The sequence below is a fragment of the Anomaloglossus baeobatrachus genome, chromosome 7 (assembly GCF_048569485.1).
Source record: "Anomaloglossus baeobatrachus isolate aAnoBae1 chromosome 7, aAnoBae1.hap1, whole genome shotgun sequence".
In the NCBI taxonomy this organism is placed as follows: domain Eukaryota; kingdom Metazoa; phylum Chordata; class Amphibia; order Anura; family Aromobatidae; genus Anomaloglossus; species Anomaloglossus baeobatrachus.
In genome coordinates this window covers 272,874,046-272,895,990 of record NC_134359.1, presented here as the reverse complement: position 1 = coordinate 272,895,990, position 21,945 = coordinate 272,874,046, and the positions used below count along the sequence as shown (strand labels likewise).

At 51.0% G+C, this 21,945-nt stretch overlaps 1 protein-coding gene across 3 annotated transcripts in view; it reads right to left on the bottom strand.

Moving 5' to 3' along the window:
- TNRC6A (trinucleotide repeat containing adaptor 6A) overlaps nucleotides 1–21,945 on the bottom strand; it is a 132,696-nt gene that overhangs the window by 43,715 nt on the left and 67,036 nt on the right. For 2 of the 3 annotated variants that reach the window (XM_075318135.1, XM_075318136.1), the window contains 13 exons: nucleotides 19,502–19,582; nucleotides 19,366–19,417; nucleotides 18,658–18,716; nucleotides 17,447–17,593; nucleotides 17,112–17,234; nucleotides 16,637–16,774; nucleotides 16,287–16,367; nucleotides 14,595–14,799; nucleotides 14,374–14,499; nucleotides 14,116–14,274; nucleotides 13,171–13,311; nucleotides 12,974–13,081; nucleotides 12,667–12,888 (listed from right to left, as the gene is read on the bottom strand). In XM_075318135.1, coding sequence (XP_075174250.1) covers nucleotides 12,667–12,888; nucleotides 12,974–13,081; nucleotides 13,171–13,311; nucleotides 14,116–14,274; nucleotides 14,374–14,499; nucleotides 14,595–14,799; nucleotides 16,287–16,367; nucleotides 16,637–16,774; nucleotides 17,112–17,234; nucleotides 17,447–17,593; nucleotides 18,658–18,716; nucleotides 19,366–19,417; nucleotides 19,502–19,582 — 1,642 coding nt within the window. The remainder of the gene's footprint in view (nucleotides 1–12,666; nucleotides 12,889–12,973; nucleotides 13,082–13,170; nucleotides 13,312–14,115; nucleotides 14,275–14,373; nucleotides 14,500–14,594; nucleotides 14,800–16,286; nucleotides 16,368–16,636; nucleotides 16,775–17,111; nucleotides 17,235–17,446; nucleotides 17,594–18,657; nucleotides 18,717–19,365; nucleotides 19,418–19,501; nucleotides 19,583–21,945) is intronic. The other variant, XM_075318137.1, reaches the window with a different exon arrangement.

Below are 21,945 nucleotides of genomic sequence, written 5' to 3'. Positions count from 1 at the left end.
CCACCCGAAACTCTGGAGGGTCTCCAGCGCAACGTTCAGGCTGTGTTGGCATGCCTCTTGAGAGGGTGCCTTGACAAGTAGATCGTCCAAGTAAGGGATCACAGAGTGACCCTGAGAGTGCAGGACTGCTACTACTGCTGCCATGACTTTGGTGAAGACCCTTGGGGCTGTCGCCAAACCGACAGGCAGGGCTACGAACTGAAGGTGTTCGTCTCCTATAACGAAGCGTAGAAAACGCTGGTGCTCTGGAGCAATCGGCACGTGGAGATAAGCATCTTTGATGTCTATTGATGCTAGGAAATCTCCTTGAGACATTGAGGCGATGACGGAGCGGAGGGATTCCATCCGGAACCGCCTGGTTTTCACATGCTTGTTGAGCAGTTTTAGGTCCAGAACAGGACGGAAAGACCCGTCCTTTTTTGGTACCACAAACAAATTGGAGTAAAAGCCGTGACCTTGCTCCTGAAGAGGAACAAGGATCACCAATCCTTCTGCCTTTAAAGAGCACACCGCCTGCAGAAGAGCATCGACTCGGCCGGGAGGCGGAGAAGTTCTGAAGAATCGAGTTGGAGGACGAGAACTGAACTCTATCCTGTACCCGTGAGACAGAATGTCTCTCACCCAACGGTCTTTGACATGTGGCAGCCAAATGTCGCCAAAGCGGGAGAGCCTGCCACCGACCGAGGATGCGGAGAGAGGAGGCCGAAAGTCATGAGGAAGCCGCCTTGGTAGCGGTTCCTCCGGCTGCTTTCTTTGGGCGTGACTGAGCCCGCCAAGAATCTGAGCTCCTCTGATCCTTTTGAGTCCTTTTGGACGAGGAGAATTGGGACCTGCCCGAGCCTCGAAAGGACCGGAACCTCGACTGTCCCTTTCTCTGTTGGGGTTTATTTGGTCTGGGCTGAGGTAAGGATGAGTCCTTACCCTTGGACTGTTTAATGATTTCATCCAATCTTTCACCAAACAGTCTGTCACCAGAAAATGGCAAACTGGTTAAGCACTTCTTGGAAGCAGAATCTGCCTTCCATTCCCTTAACCACAAGGCTCTGCGTAAAACCACGGAGTTGGCGGACGCCACTGCCGTACGGCTCGTAGAGTCTAGGACAGCATTAATAGCGTAAGACGCAAATGCAGACATTTGGGAGGTTAAGGACGCTACTTGCGGACCAGATGTACGTGTGACAGTGTCAACCTGCGCAAGACCAGCTGAAATAGCTTGGAGTGCCCATACGGCTGCGAATGCTGGAGCAAACGACGCGCCGATAGCTTCATAGATGGATTTCAACCAGAGTTCCATCTGTCTGTCAGTGGCATCTTTAAGTGAAGCCCCATCTTCCACTGCCACTATGGATCTAGCCGCAAGCCTGGAGATTGGGGGATCCACCTTTGGACACTGGGTCCAGCTCTTGACCACCTCAGGGGGAAAGGGATAACGTGTATCCTTAAGACGTTTGGAGAAACGCTTATCCGGATAAGCGTGGTGTTTCTGGACTGACTCTCTAAAGTCAGAGTGGTCCAGAAAAGTACTCAATTTACGCTTGGGATACCTGAAATGGAATTTCTCCTGCTGTGAAGCTGTCTCCTCCACTGGAGGAGCTGTGGGAGAAATATCCAACATTTTATTGATGGACGCTATGAGATCATTCACTATTGCGTCCCCATCAGGTGTATCCAGATTGAGAGCGGTCTCAGGGTCAGACTCCTGATCAGCTACCTCTGCCTCATCATATAGAGAGTCCTCTTGCTGGGACCCTGACCAGTGAGATGAAGTCGAGGGTCGCTCGTAGCGAGCTCGCTTAGGCTGTCTGGGACTGTCGTCCGTGTCAGAGCCATCACCCCGGGATGCATGGGACCCCCCCGGAGCACGGATTTGTTCCAAATGAGGGGGGCCAGGGAGCATTGAATCAACAGTGCCCATGGTCTGATGTACCGGTCTGGACTGCAAAGTCTCAAGGATTTTAGTCATAGTCACAGACAATCTATCAGCAAAAACTGCAAATTCCGTCCCTGTCACCTGGACAGTGTTCACAGGTGGTTCTCCTTGGGCCACCTCTAGCCGAGGCCCCGGCTGAGCAAGTGCCACAGGGGCCGAACATTGCACACAATGGGGGTCAGTGGCACCAGCCGGTAGAACAGCCGCACATATGGTACAGGTAGCATAGAAAGCCTGTGTCTTGGCCCCCTTGCCTTTTGCGGACGACATGTTGTCTAGCAATCTAGGAGGGTATATAGCCAAGAATAGCGACCGTACAGGGCAATGTATAGAATACAAGCATATACAAATGAACACTTCGGCACAAGTGGTGTCAGCACCCGAGGTGCCGCTTACCGCCCGCTCCAAGCGGGTGTGTGGTCGCCAGAATCTCGTGTCTGGGTCTCCCAGAGCTTGTCTCCCTTCTCCACTGAGACTGCAAACAGGAATGGCTGCCAGCGTCCTGTGAAGAGGGGCGGGCCGTGGGCGTGCCCCAGACAAAGTGCGGGAAACTGGCGTCCCACTGTGCCCAGTGAGGGGGGTTGGAGTATGCTAAGCAGACTCCAACCCTCGGCGCTGAAGTTCAGCACAGCTTCCCGCCCTTCCCCTGACTGGCAGGCCTGGGGGCGGGAACGAAACGGAACTAGGCCGCAAAAGCCGGGGACTCGATTTATAAGCGCGGCCGCCGTATAAGCGCGGCCAGCGCGGAAGTCCCCGGCGCACCACAAGTCCCAGCCGAGTCGCAGCGCTGCTGTAAAAGAAGGGAATTTTGTTTACTTACCGTAAATTCCTTTTCTTCTAGCTCCAATTGGGAGACCCAGACAGTGGGTGTATAGCTACTGCCCTCTGGAGGCCGCACAAAGAACTACACTTAAAAGTGTAAGGCCCCTCCCCTTCTGGCTATACACCCTCCCGTAGGAGTACAGATTCCTCAGTTTTAGTACCAAAGCAAGAAGGAGGAAAGCCAATAACAGTTTCAAAAACAAATTCAATCCGATAACACGATCGGAGAACTTAAGAAACAACATGAACAACATGTGCACCCGAAAAAACGAAACCCTAAGAACAAATAGGGCGGGTGCTGGGTCTCCCAATTGGAGCTAGAAGAAAAGGAATTTACGGTAAGTAAACAAAATTCCCTTCTTCTTTTTCGCTCCTAATTGGGAGACCCAGACAGTGGGACGTCCAAAAGCAGTCCCTGGGTGGGTAAAAAGATACCACATGAACGGGCTGTCAGACAGCCTCTTCCTACAGGTGGGCCACCGCCGCCTGAAGGACCTGTCTACCTAGGCTGGCATCTGCCGAAGCGTAGGTATGCACTTGATAGTGTTTGGTAAACGTGTGCAGACTCGACCAGGTAGCCGCCTGGCACACTTGCTGAGCCGTAGCCTGATGCCGTAATGCCCAGGACGCACCCACGGCTCTGGTAGAATGGGCCTTCAGTCCAGATGGAATCGGAAGCCCAGCAGAACGGTATGTGTGAAGAATTGGTTCCTTGATCCACCGCGCCAGGGTGGATTTGGAAGCTTGCGATCCCTTATGCTGACCAGCGACTAGGACAAAGAGCGCATCCGAACGGCGTAGAGCCGCCGTGCGAGAAATGTAAATCCTGAGTGCTCTCACCAGGTCCAACAGATGTAAACCCTTTTCAAATTGGTGAACTGGATGCGGACACAAAGATGGTAAGGTGATATCCTGATTGAGATGAAAGGAAGAAACCACCTTGGGAGAAAACTCTGGAATTGGACGCAGTACTACCTTGTCTTGGTGAAACACCAGGAAGGGAGATTTGCAAGATAACGCCGCTAGCTCGGACACTCTTCGAAGAGACGTGACCGCCACAAGAAAAACTACCTTTTGTGAAAGCCGAGAAAGGGGAACCTCTTTCAAAGGCTCGAAAGGCGGTTTCTGGAGAGCAATGAGAACCTTGTTCAGATCCCAGGGTTCCAATGGCCGTCTGTAAGGAGGAACGATATGACAAACTCCTTGGAGAAACGTGCGTACTTTAGAAAGCTGTGCCAAGCGCTTCTGAAAGAATACGGATAGCGCGGAGACTTGACCCTTAAGAGAGCTAAGCGACAAACCTTTTTCCAACCCAGACTGCAGGAAGGAAAGAAAAATTGGCAATGCAAATGGCCAGGGAGAAAACCCTTGAGCCAAGCACCACGCTAAGAATATCTTCCACGTTCTGTGATAGATCTTAGCTGAGGATGGTTTTCTAGCCTGTCTCATTGTGGCAACAACCTCCTGAGATAAACCTGAGGCCGCTAGGATCCAGGACTCAATGGCCACACAGTCAGGTTCAGGGCCGCAGAATTCAGATGGAAAAACGGCCCTTGAGACAGCAAATCTGGACGGTCTGGTAGTGTCCACGGTTGGCCTACCGTGAGATGCCACAGATCCGGGTACCACGACCTTCTTGGCCAATCTGGAGCGACGAGTATGGCTCGATGGCAGTCGGACCTGATTTTCCGGAGAACTCTGGGTAACAATGCTAGAGGTGGGAACACATAGGGGAGTCGGAATTGCGACCAATCCTGAACCAAGGCGTCTGCCGCCAGTGCTCGGTGATCGTGAGACCGTGCCATGAAAACTGGGACCTTGTTGTTGTGCCGTGACGCCATCAGATCGACGTCCGGCGTCCCCCAGCGGCAACAGATCTGCTGAAACACGTCCGGGTGAAGTGACCATTCTCCTGCGTCCATGCCCTGGCGACTGAGAAAGTCTGCTTCCCAGTTTTCCACGCCTGGGATGTGAACTGCGGATATGGTGGACGCTCTGCTTTCCACCCACGTCAAAATCCGTTGGACTTCTTGAAAAGCTTGGCGACTGCGTGTTCCCCCTTGGTGGTTGATGTAAGCCACCGCCGTAGAATTGTCCGACTGAATCCGAATCTGCTTGCCTTCCAGCCATTGTTGGAAGGCTCGCAGGGCAAGATAGATTGCTCTGATTTCCAGAACATTGATCTGCAGGGTGGACTCTTCCAGAGTCCACATCCCCTGAGCCCTGTGGTGGAGATACACCGCTCCCCACCCTGATAGGCTCGCATCCGTCGTGACCACTGCCCAGGACGGGGGAAGGAACGACTTTCCCTGTGACAATGAGGTGGGGAGAAGCCACCAACGGAGAGAGTCCTTGGCAGTCTGAGAGAGGGAGACAGTCCTGTCGAGGGACGTCGATTTCCCGTCCCATTGGCGTAGAATGTCCCATTGTAGAGGGCGCAGATGAAACTGCGCGAACGGGACTGCCTCCATTGCTGCTACCATCTTTCCTAGGAAATGCATGAGGCGCCTCAGTGAGTGCGACTGGCTCTGAAGGAGAGATTGCACTCCAGTCCGTAGCGAGCACTGCTTGTCCAGTGGAAGCTTCACTATCGCTGAGAGAGTATGAAACTCCATGCCAAGATAAGTCAGAGATTGGGTCGGGGTTAGATGAGACTTTGGAAAGTTGATAATCCACCCGAAACTCTGGAGAGTGTCTAGTGCCACCTTCAGACTGTGTTGGCATGCCTCTTGAGAGGGTGCCTTTATAAGCAGGTCGTCTAGATACGGGATGACCGAGTGACCCTGCGAGTGCAGAACAGCTACTACTGCTGCCATGACCTTGGTGAAGACCCGGGGGGCTGTTGCCAGACCGAAAGGTAACGCTACGAACTGTAGGTGTTCGTCGTGTATGACGAAGCGTAGGAAACGCTGATGCTCTGGTGCGATCGGCACGTGGAGATACGCATCCTTGATATCTATTGATGCTAGAAAATCTCCTTGAGACATTGAGGCTATGACGGAGCGTAGGGATTCCATCCGGAACCTCCTGACTTTTACGTGTCTGTTGAGCAACTTTAGATCCAGGACGGGCCGATACGATCCGTCCTTTTTTGGGACCACAAACAGATTGGAGTAAAAACCGTGACCTTGTTCCTGAAGCGGGACGGAGGTCACCACTCCTTCCGCCTTTAGAGCGGCCACCGCCTGCAACAGAGCATCGGCTCGGTCTGGTGGTGGAGAAGTTCTGAAGAAACGAGTTGGCGGACGAGAACTGAACTCTATCCTGTACCCGTGAGACAGAATATCCCTCACCCAACGGTCTTTGACGTGTGACAGCCAGATGTCGCCAAAGTGGGAAAGCCTCCCACCGACCGCGGGTGTGGGAATCGGAGACCGCAAGTCAGGAGGACGCCGTCTTGGCAACGGTTCCTCCGGCTGTCCTTTTTGGTCGTGACTGAGACCTCCAAGAATCTGAGCGTCTCTGGTCCTTTTGAGTCTTTTTTGACGAGGCGAATTGGGACCTGCCCGGTCCTCGAAAGGACCGATAACCAGACTGACCCTTCCTTTGTTGGGGTTTGTTTTGTCTGTGTTGCGGTAAGGATGAGTCCTTACCCTTGGAGTGTTTGATGATTTCATCCAAACGCTCTCCAAACAATCGGTCACGAGAAAAAGGCAAATTGGTTAAGCACTTCTTGGAATGAGAATCTGCTTTCCAATGTCTCAACCACAGGGCCCTACGCAAAACAACGGAGTTGGCTGACGCCACTGCCGTGCGGCTTGTAGCGTCAAGAACAGCATTAATCGCGTACGACGCGAATGCCGCCATTTGCGAGGTCAATGGTGCTACCTGCGGGGCACATGTACGTGTGACGGAGTCAACTCGCGCAAGCCCGGCTGAGATAGCTTGGAGTGCCCATACGGCCGCAAAAGAAGGCGCTAATGACGCTCCAATCGCTTCATAGATGGATTTCAGCCAGAGCTCCATCTGCCTGTCAGTGGCATCTTTAAGTGCCGCTCCATCTTCAACTGCAACCAAGGATCTAGCTGCAAGCCTGGAAATTGGAGGATCCACTTTTGGACACTGGGTCCAACCCTTGACCACCTCAGGGGGAAAAGGATAGCGTGTATCTTTAAGCCGTTTAGGAAAACGCCTTTCAGGATAAGCGTGGGGTTTCTGGATTGCGTCTCTAAAGTCAGCGTGGTCCAGAAAAGTGCTTAAAGTACGCTTAGGGTATCTGAAATGGATTCTCTCGTGCTGCGAAGCTGACTCCTCCACAAGAGGAGCTGGTGGGGAAATATTTAACATCTTATTGATGTTAAATATAAGATCATTAACTATGGCGTCACCATCTGGTGTATCTAGATTGAGTGCGGTCCCAGGATCAGAATCCTGATCAGTTACGTCCGCCTCATCACCCATAGATTCATCTCGCTGGGATTCTGACCATTGAGATGAATGTGAAGGCCCGTCATAGCGAGCCCGCTTAGGCTGCCCGGGGCCATCGTCCGAGTCAGAGTCTTCACCCTGAGGTGTGTATGCCCGTCCCGGAGCTTGGAGCTGAGGGGGACCAGGGGGCAATGATTGCACAGTGTCCGTGGCCTGAAGTACAGGCCTAGCTCGCAATGTGTCCAGAATTTGTGACATAGTGAGAGCCATTCTGTCAGCAAAAGCTGCAAACTCAGTTCCTGTCACCTGGACAGCATTCACAGGTGGTACACCCTGGGTCACGTCCAGCAGAGGTCCCGACTGTGCAAGCGCCGCAGGGGCCGAGCACTGCACACAATGGGGGTCCGTGGAGCCTGCTGGTAGAAAAGTCCCACAAGCGGTGCAGGAAGCATATAATGTCTGTGCCTTGGCACCCTTGCGTTTTACGGACGACATGTTGCTGGCTCTCTGCAATGTGAGAGAGTCTATAGCCAAAGGGCGCCCAGCGCTATGCAATACAAAGTATTTGTATAAACAAAATACTAAGAATAATACTGGCACAAGAGGGGGCTTACCGCCCGCTGAATAGCGGGTAAGAGGCTGCAGATTCCCTGTCTGGGTCTCCCCGGCTCCCCTCTGCAGCTCAGCGTGTCAGCAGGAATGGCTGCCGGCGTCTGTGGAGAGGGGCGGTCCGTGGGAGTTCCCAAACAAAAGTGCGGGAACAGTGTCCCCTCTGTGCCGATTGTGAGGGCTGGAGTATGTAAAAACGACTCCAGCCCTCAGCGCTGATGCACTGGCCAGCGTCCCGCCCCTCTCCTGACTGGCAGGTCTGGGGGCGGGAACGAACGGAAGCAGGCCGCAAAAGCCGGGGACTCGAGTTATCAGCGCGGCCGCCGTAAAAGCGCGGGCCGCGCTGAAGTCCCCGGCGCACCACAAGTGTCAGCCGCGCCGCAGTCCCAGCGGCCGGCATGATCGTTCCTAGACGTGGCCAGCGTCCCGCCCCTCTCCTGACTGGCAGGTCCGGGGGCGGGAACGAACGGAAGCAGGCCGCAAAAGCCGGGGACTCGAGTTATCAGCGCGGCCGCCGTAAAAGCGCGGGCCGCGCTGAAGTCCCCGGCGCACCACAAGTGCCAGCCGCGCCGCAGTCCCAGCGGCCGGCGCGACCGTTTCCCACTAGTGTGCCTGCTTCAGCGAAGCTGAATGAGGCCTGGCACAAGCGCCGTAGCGCTGATGTCCCCCGGCGCACTACAACACCCAGCAAGCTGCGGTGTGAGCGCCTGCACGGGGACACAGAGTACCTTGAGGATGCAGGGCCATGTCCCTGATGTACTCCGCTCCATCCAGCATCTTCTCCAGGGGCTGTAGATGGAGCACGGTCTCAGTGCCTGGAGACCGGTAAATCCCACTTCACCCAGAGCCCTGTAAAAAGGGATGGGGAAGGAATCAGCATGTGGGCTCCTGCCGCCGTACCCGCAATGGGTACCTCAACCTTACAAACACCTCCGACATACAGTGGGGTGAGAAGGGAGCATGCTGGGGACACTATATGTGTCCTCTTTTCTTCCATCCGACATAGTCAGCAGCTGCTGCTGACTAAAAACAATGGAGCTATGCGTGCGTGTCTGACCTCCTTGCGCACAAAGCTAAAACTGAGGAATCTGTACTCCTACGGGAGGGTGTATAGCCAGAAGGGGAGGGGCCTTACACTTTTAAGTGTAGTTCTTTGTGCGGCCTCCAGAGGGCAGTAGCTATACACCCACTGTCTGGGTCTCCCAATTAGGAGCGAAAAAGAAACCGCCATCAGCGGTCGGCGCGGTAGTTCCCAACACAAACTCACTCAGCAAGCTGTAGTGAGTATAGCACGAGCGCGCTGCGCTGCTGCCCCCGGCGCACTAACACACCCAGCAATGCTGGTGTGTGTGTGCGCGATTTGTACGGGGACACAGAGTACCTTAATGTAGCAGGGCCTTGTCCCTGACGATACTCAGCTCCATGTCCAGCAGATCCCCAGGGCTGTGGACGGAGCACGGTCTCCTGTGCCTGAAGACCGATAGGATCCCACTTCACCCAGAGCCCTAAGGGGATGGGGAAGGAAAGCAGCATGTGGGCTCCAGCCTCCGTACCCGCAATGGGTACCTCAACCTTAACAAACACCTCCGACAAAAGTGGGGTGAGAAGGGAGCATGCTGGGGGCCCTAGTATGGGCCCTCTTTTCTTCCATCCGACAAAGTCAGCAGCTGCTGCTGACTAAACAGTGGAGCTATGCGTGGATGTTAGCCTCCTTCGCACAAAGCATGAAAACTGAGGAACCCGTGATCCCACGGGGGGTGTATAGGCAGTAGGGGAGGGGCCTTACACTTTTAAGTGTAATACTTTGTGTGGCCTCCGGAGGCAGTAGCTATACACCCAATTGTCTGGGTCTCCCAATAGAGCGACAAAGAAAAACTGCAAACTCCGTCCCTGTCACCTGGACAGTGTTAGCTGGTTGTTCCCCCTGGGCCCCCCTTAGCAGAGGCTCCGGCTGAGTAAGCGCCACAGGGGCCGAGCAGTGCACACAATGAGGGTCAGTGGAACCTGCCGGTAGCGAGGTTGTACATGCGGCGCAGGCAGCATAGTAAGCCTGTGTTTTGGCACCCCTGCTTCTTGTGGGCGCCATGCTGTTGTCTCCTTTGAGCAACACAACAGGGTATATAGCTAGAAATCAACTGTGCACCATACAGTGTAAAGTATAGCCTGTAAACATATAAACTATAATTACACTTCTGCACCAAGTGGGGCCAGCACCTGAGGTGCTGCTTACCGTCCGCTTAAAGCGGTTGTGTGGCCACCAGAATCCCTGCCTGGGTCCCCCAGCGCTTGTCTCCCCTCTGCAGCGTCCGAGGAGCTGACAGGAATGGCTGCCGGCGTCCTGAGGAGAGGAGGGAGCCGTGGGCGTGACCCAGAAAGTGCGGGAACTGGTGCCCCACTGTGCACAGTGAGGGGGGTGGAGTATGCAAAGCATGCTCCAGCCCTCAGTGCTGCCGTGCTGTACAGCGTCCCGCCCTTCCCCTGACTGGCAGGGCTGGGGGCGGGAAGAAAAAGAGACTAGGCCCAAAAGCCGGGGACTCGAGTTATAAGCGCGGCCGCCGTATAAGCGCGGTCTGTGCGGAAGTCCCCGGCGCACTAACAGTCCCAGCCGCGCCTCAGTGATAACAATGGCAGCGGCGGTCAGCGTGGTAGTCCCCATACAGTAACACACTCAGCGATGCTGCAGTGTGTAATGGCACAAACGCGGTCAGCGCCGCGGTCCCCGGTGCACTAGCACACCCAGCAATGCTGGAGTGTCGCTGTGCGCAGTCCCCACGGGGACACAGAGTACCTCAAAGTAGCAAGGCCATGTCCCTGAACAATACTCGGCTCCTATCCAGCAGGCTCCTCAGGAGCTGTGGATGGAGCACGGTCTCAGTGCCTGGAGACCGATAGGATCCCACTTCACCCAGAGCCCTAAGGGGGATGGGGAAGGAAAACAGCATGTGGGCTCCAGCCTCCGTACCCGCAATGGATACCTCAACCTTAACAACACCGCCGACAAGAGTGGGGTGAGAAGGGAGCATGCTGGGGGCCCTGTTAAGGGCCCTCTTTTCTTCCATCCGACATAGTCAGCAGCTGCTGCTGACTAATCTGTGGAGCTATGCATGCATGTCTGCCTCCTTCGCACAAAGCAAAAAACTGAGGAGCCCGTGGGAGCACGGGGGGTGTATAGGCAGAAGGGGAGGGGCTTTACACTTTTAGTGTAATACTTTGTGCGGCCTCCGGAGGCATAGCCTATACACCCAATTGTCTGGGTCTCCCAATGGAGCGACAAAGAAATATAATTGATATTATATATACAAATATAATATACTCTATATACACAAATAATATTATAATATAATCTATATCCACAATTATAACAATCTATATACCGTATTTTTCGGATTATAAGACATTTTTCCTCCCAAAAATTTGGGAGGAAACTGAGGGGTGCGTCTTAAAATCCGAATATAGCTTACCGGGGGGGACGTAGTGTAGAGGGGTCACTGGAGGCAGGACAATATTGTGCTCCTGTGTGCGGCTCCCAGCGTGGCTCTGTGCAGTGGTCGGCGCGGCTCTGTGAGGCGGCTGACATGGCTCAGTGCCGCCCGGAAAGGCTCCCTGCGCGGCCGCTCGGTGCCGCCCGGAAAGGCTCCCTGCGCGGCCGCTCGGTGCCGCCCGGAAAGGCTCTGTGCAGCAGCCTGCGCTGCTGTGTGCTGGTGCTCAAGCTATCAGCGGTAAGTTCTTCAAATAATGGCGCCCATAGCCGGCGCATGCGCAGATAGAGCTCTCCGCTCAAGCGCCGACTGCGGCCGCCATTTCTTTGAAGTCCGCACCGCCGACATTTTCAGAATGGCCAGTGCCCGCAGCGAGCACTAGCACACAGCAGCGCCGGCCACCCCAGCACAGCTCCGCAGTGAGTATCTGGGGCCCCCTCTGCACTGCCCGTAGCATGGACCTGCTCCACCACCACCGCCGCTGCCTCCTGTGACCCCTGACTCCACCACTGCTGCTGCCCCCCACCGGACACCACCGGATTATAAAAACGGACCTCAGATTTTCACTTTCTTTTTTTTTTTACTTTTTTAGCTTTAAATTTGGGGTGCGTCTTATAATCCAGTGCGCCCTATAAAACTAATACAGTACATAAAATACAGTACATTATATATATATTATAATATCTCAAGGTAAAAAGATATCAGATTTCTTCAATAAAAATAAAAAATTTTATTGAAGAAACCAAATACCTTTTTCTGTCTATTTTTGTTTTGTATTTCCCATTTGTGCCGGTGGCCTATCCGGGAGCTCCTGGAGAAAATAAAGCAGCTGTAGAGACCTTATGCGGGGAGTTTTACCTCCTTTCTTCAGAAAATAAATAAGCAGCAAAAAAAAATAAAAACCCAAAACGTTAGGGCTCGTAGAAAGTGACGGTGATTTTAAAGGGGACGTCTGGGCACAGGTATTGGTGACGTACTACCCGTAGGATGTGGTCATTTTGCATTTTGTTTCACCCCCCCCTTGCAATTTTCTTCATATTCAGTACATTGCACAATAAAATTAATGGCGTCATTCAAAAGTACAACTCATAGCACAGAAAACTAGCCCTCATACAGCCATTATGTTGACGGGAGGGGGAAAAGGATATCGATTTTGGAAAATCTTAAATAAAAAAAAAAAAAAAAAAAAAAATTAAAAAAAAAATAAAATAAATATCGTCCAATCCTAAAGTTAGAATCGATCCTGCACCTCTAACTTGTGCATCAGAGCTGAGCGGTGTGATGAGGTTATGATCTCTATAGCTGCTGAGATGTGCCCACTACTGCCAATTGGGTACATGTTGCGGCAGGTGTGTGTGGGATCACAAAATCATTGGCACGGCTCGCTTTCCATGAGCGTGAAGAGCCAAATAACCCCCTTTAAATACAACTCCAAAGTGATCCTAACAGTTTACATACCTGGCGTGTATCTGGACTCAGAAGATCCCCACCCTGTACCTAGGCGCAGGGAGCCATTATCCCAGGCAGATAGCGGCGGCTTCTGACCAGTGAGCCCCGGGGGAGGCCTGGACGGAGCACTGATGCTTTTAGATGGCAAAGGAACTTTCCACAGCTCGTGAGCCAGGGAGGTGTTACCGACGGGACCAGGGGACCACGATGGTTTGGGATCACTATTTCTAACTGAAAGAAATAGGTTTAGTTTGTTTAGCAATTTCTTGAATTCTTGGGACAGTTTGGGGAGACATCCACTTTTCCATAGCCGTACCTGAAGTGCTTTGTGCGGTACTGCTGTGGGAGACATTGTAGTTGGAGGCACGAATGGATGACCAGGCACTATTTGAAGGCAGCGTGGTGTTCAAAGATGAGGATGACCCTACAAAAGTCCAGAACAAAACACCCTCAATAACGGAGTCCGACGGTCAGCGACAAGACAAAGCCATAAGAAAACTGGAGGACACCTACCACTGTTTCTGTCCCTGAGGTGGTCAACACCCCGCACAGTACTAATTGACAGATTATTGATGACACTGCCAGGAGTGACGTAGGGGTCAGTTTCTGGGTCAATGTTTGGATATCCTTTCCATGGCTCACCAGGGCGAAATTCTGAAATAAAAATCAGAAATATTGAGACAGACATGTAATACATGTAAAAAAGAAAAAAACAAAAAACCCTGCAGGATACAAATAGGGAACAAGCAATACACAGGCATGATTACATGTGTCAGTCACTAAGAAATGTAAGATTGCACAAGTCAATAAGTCGTGCCTGGTACTGAAGTCGTGCCTGGTACTGAAGTCGTGCCTGGTACTGAAGTCGTGCCTGGTACTGAAGTCGTGCCTGGTACTGAAGTCGTGCCTGGTACTGAAGTCGTGCCTGGTACTGAAGTCGTGCCTGGTACTGAAGTCGTGCCTGGTACTGAAGTCGTGCCTGGTACTGAAGTCGTGCCTGGTACTGAAGTCGTGCCTGGTACTGAAGTCGTGCCTGGTACTGAAGTCGTGCCTGGTACTGAAGTCGTGCCTGGTACTGAAGTCGTGCCTGGTACTGAAGTCGTGCCTGGTACTGAAGTCGTGCCTGGTACTGAAGTCGTGCCTGGTACTGAAGTCGTGCCTGGTACTGAAGTCGTGCCTGGTACTGAAGTCGTGCCTGGTACTGGGTCTTTGCAGGTAACCTACAATGCCAGATGTCACTTGTGGACGGGGGAGGGTGGGCACGGCACGCAAAAAAGCCGACACGAAAAACCTAACTGCTCCTTTAAAGTGTTAATACATGGGAAAAGAGACAGACTTGATCGGGAAGGGGGCTGGCTTTTTCACAAATAGTATATTAAATCGTCCCAAAAACAGACGAGAAACTCTTATCCTAATGACCCCTTCTAGAAATGGACAATTCGGGAAACGCTTACTCACCTGGTGGCCAATTGACACTGCTGGAGCCATTTGGCGATTTGGCACTGGGCCAGCCTTCCCCTATAGTTCCTGGAGGGCTGGAGGGAGAGTTACTGCTGTTCATAAAGTCATAAGAACTAAATGGAGAATCTTCAAGCCTAAAACCACTTGAAATAGCACCTATTAGAAAAATAAGATCCTTTTAGTACCCAAGATCGAGCCAAACATAACAGAAACAATGACTGGTAATCTTCAGTCTAGCGGTGGGATGGTCACTACCATGTTTACTGGAGTTCTGGTCCAGTGAGTTATTCGGAGACATGCTATCCACTGTAGTCCACTTCCTTAGCCGGGACTGTGGTTCCTTTATTCCACCAAATTCCATATTTACATTCGAGTTCAAGCCTGGAGACAACAACAAGTGCAATAAAATCACACAAAGGGAAACCATGACGGGTGAACGACCTGTGGAAAGCTCCAGAGGTTGACGAATAACTCACCTAATGAGAAGCCATTGAAAGCACCAATGGGGGAAGGAACTTTTGGAAGTTCTAGGGATGAGTGGGGGAGAACATTGTCTAGGTAGGACTTGGGAGGCTGGTGAAGCATTCGCTCTTGTGATGGAGGCATAGGCTGCTTCATCAGAAGATTGGGATCGAGTTGGCGGGATTGTTGTTGTTGCTGCTGCATTCCAAAGGGGCGGGTCTAAAAAAATGAGAAGATCAATAAAATTCCATATGCGTCAAGTGCAAAGGCTATGCTAATAACTAGGAAGTAATGTGGTATCACAAGCCATCCAGATAGCCCTCTATATTCTGCCTTATGGATGGGAATGTGGAGGGGGACCCACCGTATGTTCCAGATTATAAGACGCACAGCCCCCCTTTCCCTCCCAACACTGGGGGTAAAGTCGGGGTTTACCTTATCCGGATATGGCTCATCAGGGCGGCAGTGGTGGCGCAGAGTCGGCAATACTGAGGGCTGGGGGGGGGGAAGGGAGTTTAGCGTCATTGCAGTGGAGCAGCTCAGGAGGGTCACAGGGCGGAGGGTTGGCAATGCTGCTAGATCGTGGGGTATGGCGGTGGCAGGAGTCATTGATCTGACTGCGGCTGCTTTGAATACAGTGGTTGACGCGGTGGATTTCAAGAAAATGGCCAATCGGCACATGCACACCGTCTCAGTGGCCATTTTCTTGAAGTCCATCGTGTCAATCGCCAGCGATTCAATGGAGCCCGAAGCCCACCGGCAGATTAATGGCGCCGCCCACCGTGACACCCCATGAACCTACAGTATCGCCGACCCTCCGTCTACTGACCAGCGACACCCAACACTTATTTGCCAACACTCCAGTCTCCCGTTGACTAGCCGGCCTGTTGTGATGTGTGAGCGTCACGCAGCAATGAAGGAGCCAGGAAGGCCGGTAGGTAGGTGCTTCACATCTGGCGACCACCGACGTCGCGGCTAGACCAAGAAGATGCAAGTTTGTCTATAAGATGCCAGTGGAACATGCATGAACCCATCTTAAAAAGTTTAAGGTTGGGGCTACATGGCATCTTCGGTCACCTTGCATGGTGTACGGCCACATTGTAGAATCCCGATGCTACCATAGTGGAAATGGCTGGTTAAGCGGTGACTATGAAATACAAGTCACCAAAAAAAACCAGCAGATTTGGATTTCTGGCAACTTGCAGTCATGTACTGTAGCGTTACTATGACCTTTAGTCGTATGACATAGCATTTGTCCGAAGTCGCTGTGGAGCCCCTGAGCCTAAGGCCATGTGTGCCCATAGGGCATTGTAGCTGCGGACTTTGCCGTGGAAAGTCTGCCGATTTATGTGGATTTTCCAGATAAATCCGCGGGTTACCGCAAGTACAGACACTCCCCATGCTATGGGACATGGGGAGTGCTGTGTCCATGCTGTGGTATGTGCAGCTGCGGAATATGCTGCGGACGTCCCACCTCTCCACTATGGAGATACAGGCCGGGACTTCCGCAGGTAAGCCGTACAAATGTCCACAGGTTTACCACAGATATTTCGCTGGAATCCCGCAGCAATAGATAACTGCGGATTCCGGGGAGCTGCTGCGGGAAACCTGCGGCTATACCCGCAGGTACATAGTCCCGAGGGCACATAGCCTAAAACCAACTTTGTAGGTTCTTGACGTAACAAAGATTCTGTGTGTGTACGTACCGGCTGTTCCTGCGGCTGGCGTCCTCCCGGGGCCATTCCTCCCCTCTGGTTCTGCACTTTTTGCTGCTGAGCCAATAACCGCTGTAAAAAAGGGAAAAAGATTTACAGACTGCAAATAATGGATCTTCACCAAGTCAAAAACTGATCCACGCAAACAAAACGCCTGAGCACTTGAGAATTTTACACAATTGTAATCTTTGATTGTGCATTTAGGCTCAATCATAACCACGTCACCGTTAAAAATGGAGGGAAACGTGGCCCAGAGGTGGGATATCATCAACTTCTAGACATTTACTCAAAACATCAAAAATTGGGTGTGTGAAGAATTTTGGTTTTCGTCCGTCACTTACTTGTAGCTGGGAGATCTGAGAAAGCTGAGAAAGCTGGGTAAGTTGAGAAAGTTGGTTCAACATGGCTACTTGTTGGGGACCAAACAGCGGATTCATGCCCGTGTTATTAGGAGGATACTTCAGTAAGGAAGGAGGAACCTGGTAAAAAAAAATAAAAAAATTCTATCATATATAAAATATATAAAATATATATATATATATATATATATATAAATATATATATATATATATATAAATATATATATATAAATATATATATATATATATATATATAAAAAATATATATCATATATATAAAAAAATATATATCATATATAAAAAAATATATATCATATATAAAAATATATATCATATATAAAAATATATATCATATATAAAAATATATATCATATATAAAAATATAAAACCATAAATATATTCGTGGTCAGGAATACAAAAAAGCCAGGTATACAGATCCTGATGCTCTTGGACGTACCTGAGGGGGCATAATATTAGGAGGCACTTGCGCACGGAGATTAGGCTGAGGGGGGTTCAATGCTTGAGGCAGTTGCGGGCCCCGATTTTGTGCTGCATTGCCAAACATATTGGAATTGCCATTCTGTAAAAAAAATAAGAATAAAAAAAAAATTAAAGAATTAAAGCATAAAAGATATGGCCCATAAAAAAATGTACTGCATTGTGCAGGTATTTAAACAATCTAAAATCTTTGCATTGTTTTCTGCTTTGGATACTAGAGGATGAAATATAAATGCATGTTCCCCAGTGTGAAGGTTTGGTGTTGGGACGTGCCTGGTCCCCTGGCGGACTCACCTGTCTAACAGAACCAACATTTGGCATGGTCAGCCCTGGGAAAGAGCCGAGGGACTGAGAGGGAAGTGCACTATTTAGAGAGGGAAGCTTCATGTTCTGATTGGCAATATACTGCAGATTTTGGCTTTCTTCTGCTACAATGCCATCCTGGTGGGAGGGGAGGGGTGCGATACAGAATTGGGATGCAGACCAGAAGAGAAGGACGCAGAAGGGAGATTTCAGGATCCCGATGCAAAAAGCAGAGGAAGGAAGCAAAGACAGCAAAGAGGTAGAAAACAACGGTGTTAGTGCAAGTTGCAAAGCAAGTAACTAAAAACAAGTAGGTGGGGGGGGGGGGGTGACTTTTTTGGGGAAGGACCCATTAACCTAAAATGCAGCAAGGGGGGCTTCAGGAGACAACAGGAGACTGCTTTGGGCTATAGGAGGGCAGACTACGGGCTGGCCCAACGTTGGCAATTACATGAAAATTTTAGACATATAGGATGGCGCTGGGAAGAGGCAGGCCAGCAGCGTCCTCTACAATTCAAGCCCGCAGGTGTCTGCACACATGCAACACGTGGACGAATAACATCAATGTCTAATTCAGATATCAACTACCGTATTTTTCAGATTATAAAGATGCACATTTCCTCCCAAAAATTTGGGAGAAAAAAAAGGGATGCATCATATAATGCAAATGTAGCTTACTGGGAGGGGGACAATGGGGGCTGTGTGGAGCAGGACAGTGCAGCGGGTGAGATCCTTTGTCGGCGGTGTGGGCTTCAAATAATGGCGCCTGGAGTCGGCGGGCGTCTGCATATGGAGCTCTCAGCTCAAGATCTCATCTGTGCACGCGCCTCCTCCGGACCCATTGATTTTCCAGGAAAATGGCACTTGGAGGTGGCGCGTGCGCAGAAGAGATCTTCGCTTGTCATTGAGACAGAAGCTCAATATGCGCACGCAACAACTTCGGGCGCCACTTCTTTGAAGCCCGCACCGCCGACAGAGCTTCTGACACCCGCCGCACCGTCCTGCTCCACACAGCCAGCACAGCCCCCACCTCCTGTGACCCTGCTCCACCACTGCTACTGCTCCCCTCCGGTAAGACACCTCTGGATATATATCTCTAAATTTGGGGTGCATCTTATAAAACAGTATATAAGTAGCGATCTTATCAAAGTAAGGATTGTGATCCATGGAAGACTTTTTGGAAAGGCGCCTTTTCCACTTACCCGGCTGTAATCCCCGAGAAGGCTCGATTTATCCAGATCCATTCTCTTGTCTGAGAACCCTGAGGATAAATGTTCGAAGGTTAAATTAGAGAAAAATGGCAACTGTGGAATTCACTGAAGCAAAAAGTATAAAATACTAGAACGCGCACAAAATACAGAGGATTAATGTGTCAAATCAGAACTGCGGTTATGTATCTGCTCCCTAACAAGCTGTGCTGCAAAGGAGACATGGTACAGGGTCAGCAGATCGAGTATTTAGTTGGACCCCCCCACCCCTCTTAGGTTTTGTTCATGAACGCAAACAGTGCGCTCCAATGACTGACAACTCGGACCAGCATTTAGACACTCCGCTGGCACAAACCCTCCGCTCTCCTATGCTGCGCAGGCTTATTTGCTCCAGTTTGCAGCAGAATAGCGCAGGGTCACCGATTCTTCCTGGATAGTTTCCGACCATCGCTCTTTGTCTAAAAAAACTGGCCACACGAAATCCACTGTGGAGGTGGCCGGTAACCTAGACCATGAGCTGTAAACTACAGAATGGGAAATGCCTTTGCTCTTGAGAACAAGAAAGTTACATTACAAAGTGGATTGTTTTTTATGAGAACTTTGTAATTTGACCCATTTAACCCCCTTAACGATCTATGGAAGGTGTGAACAAATGTTACCTGACAGCCCCCAAAAATAAAAAAAAATTTTAGGTTCACTCACCTCCAGAAAGATCCATTTTATTGCTCTGTGAAGGATCATCCCCAGACTCTCTCTGCAAGAAAACAAGTGCAAGAGTTGGGATATGATTTGCATGGTATAATATGCAGAACCTGTTACGCATAGGAGAACAACTTACCGAAAATCCCATATTATTGAATTGCTTGACAAATGGGCTTATCCAGCTGTCATCCTGTTTATTCCCATTTTTCCCATTTCCCTGTAGAAAAAATAAAAATATATAAAATATATTTTGTAAAAAAGTAAAAAACATAAAATATAAAATAAAGTATAATATATTATAAAGTAATGTGTAATAATAAAAAGTAATAAAAAAGGGAATTTTGTTTACTTACCGTAAATTCCTTTTCTTCTAGCTCCTATTGGGAGACCCAGACAATTGGGTGTATAGCTTCTGCCTCCGGAGGCCACACAAAGTATTACACTTTAAAAAAGTGTAACCCCTCCCCTCTGCCTATACACCCTCCCGTGCCTCACGGGCTCCTCAGTTTTGGTGCAAAAGCAGGAAGGAGGAAACTTATAAATGTTCTAAGGTAAATTCAATCCGAAGGATGATGTTCGGAGAACTGAAGACCATGAACCAAAGGAACAAATCAACATGAACAACATGTGTACACAAAAGAACAACCAGCCCGAAGGGCACAGGGGCGGGTGCTGGGTCTCCCAATAGGAGCTAGAAGAAAAGGAATTTACGGTAAGTAAATAAAATTCCCTTCTTTGTCGCTCCATTGGGAGACCCAGACAATTGGGACGTCCAAAAGCAGTCCCTGGGTGGGTAAAATAATACCCCGATAAAAAGAGCCGACAACGGCCCCCTCTTACAGGTGGGCAACCGCCGCCTGAAGGACTCGCCTACCTAGACTAGCATCTGCCGAAGCATAGGTATGCACCTGATAGTGTTTCGTGAAAGTGTGCAGACTAGACCAGGTAGCCGCCTGACACACCTGCTGAGCCGTAGCCCGGTGCCGCAATGCCCAGGACGCACCCACGGCTCTGGTAGAATGGGCTTTCAGCCCTGAAGGAATCGGAAGCCCAGAAGAACGGTACGCTTCAAAAATCGGTTCCTTGATCCACCGAGCCAAGGTTTACTTGGAAGCCTGCGACCCCTTACGCTGGCCAGCGACAAGGACAAAGAGCGCATCAGAACGGCGCAGTGGCGCCGTGCGAGACACGTAGAGCCGGAGTGCTCTCACTAGATCTAACAAGTGCAAATCCTTTTCACATTGGTGAACTGGATGAGGGCAAAATGAAGGTAAGGAGATATCCTGATTGAGATGAAAAGAGGATACCACCTTAGGGAGGAATTCCGGGACCGGACGCAGAACCACCTTATCCTGGTGAAAAACCAGGAAGGGGGCTTTGCATGACAGCGCTGCAAGCTCCGACACTCTACGGAGCGATGTAACTGCCACTAGAAAAGCCACTTTCTGCGAAAGACGAGATAGAGAGACATCCCGCAGCGGCTCGAAAGGTGGTTTCTGAAGAGCCCTTAGAACCCTGTTAAGATCCCAGGGTTCCAGCGGACGCTTGTAAGGTGGGACTATGTGGCAAACTCCCTGCAGGAACGTGCGGACCTGCGGAAGCCTGGCTAGACGTTTTTGAAAAAACACGGAAAGCGCCGATACTTGTCCCTTGAGAGAGCCGAGAGACAACCCCTTGTCCATCCCAGATTGAAGGAAGGAAAGAAAAGTGGGTAAGGCAAACGGCCAGGGGGTAAAACCCTTATCAGAGCACCAGGATAAGAAGATCCTCCAAGCCCTGTGATAGATCTTGGCGGACGTTGGTTTCCTGGCCTGTCTCATAGTGGCAATGACATCTTGAGATAACCCTGAGGACGCTAGGAGCCAGGACTCAATGGCCACACAGTCAGGTTGAGGGCCGCAGAATTCAGATGGAAAAATGGCCCTTGAGACAACAAGTCTGGTCGGTCTGGAAGTGCCCACGGTTGACCCACCGTGAGGTGCCACAGATCCGGATACCACGACCTCCTCGGCCAGTCTGGAGCGGCGAGGATGGCGCGGCGGCAGTCGGACCTGATCTTGCGTAACACTCTGGGCAGTAGTGCCAGAGGAGGAAATACATAAAGCAGTCGAAACTGCGACCAATCTTGAACTAATGCGTCCGCCGCCAGAGCTCTGTGATCCTGAGACCGTGCCATGAATGCCGGGACTTTGTTGTTGTGCCGAGACGCCATGAGATCGACGTCCGGCGTTCCCAGCGGCAACAGATCTCTTGAAACACGTCCGGGTGAAGAGACCCTTCCCCTGCGTCCATGCCCTGGCGACTGAGAAAGTCTGCTTCCCAGTTTTCTACGCCCGGGATGTGAACTGCGGAGATGGTGGAGGCTGTGGACTCCGCCCACAGCAGAATCCGCCGAACTTCTTGGAAGGCTTGATGGCTGCGCGTGCCGCCCTGGTGGTTGATGTACGCGACTGCCGTGGCGTTGTCCGACTGTATGCGGATCTGCCTGCCCTCCAGCCACCGATGGAACGCCTTTAGGGCTAGATACACTGCCCTTATCTCCAGAACATTGATCTGAAGGGAGGACTCTGTCGGAGTCCA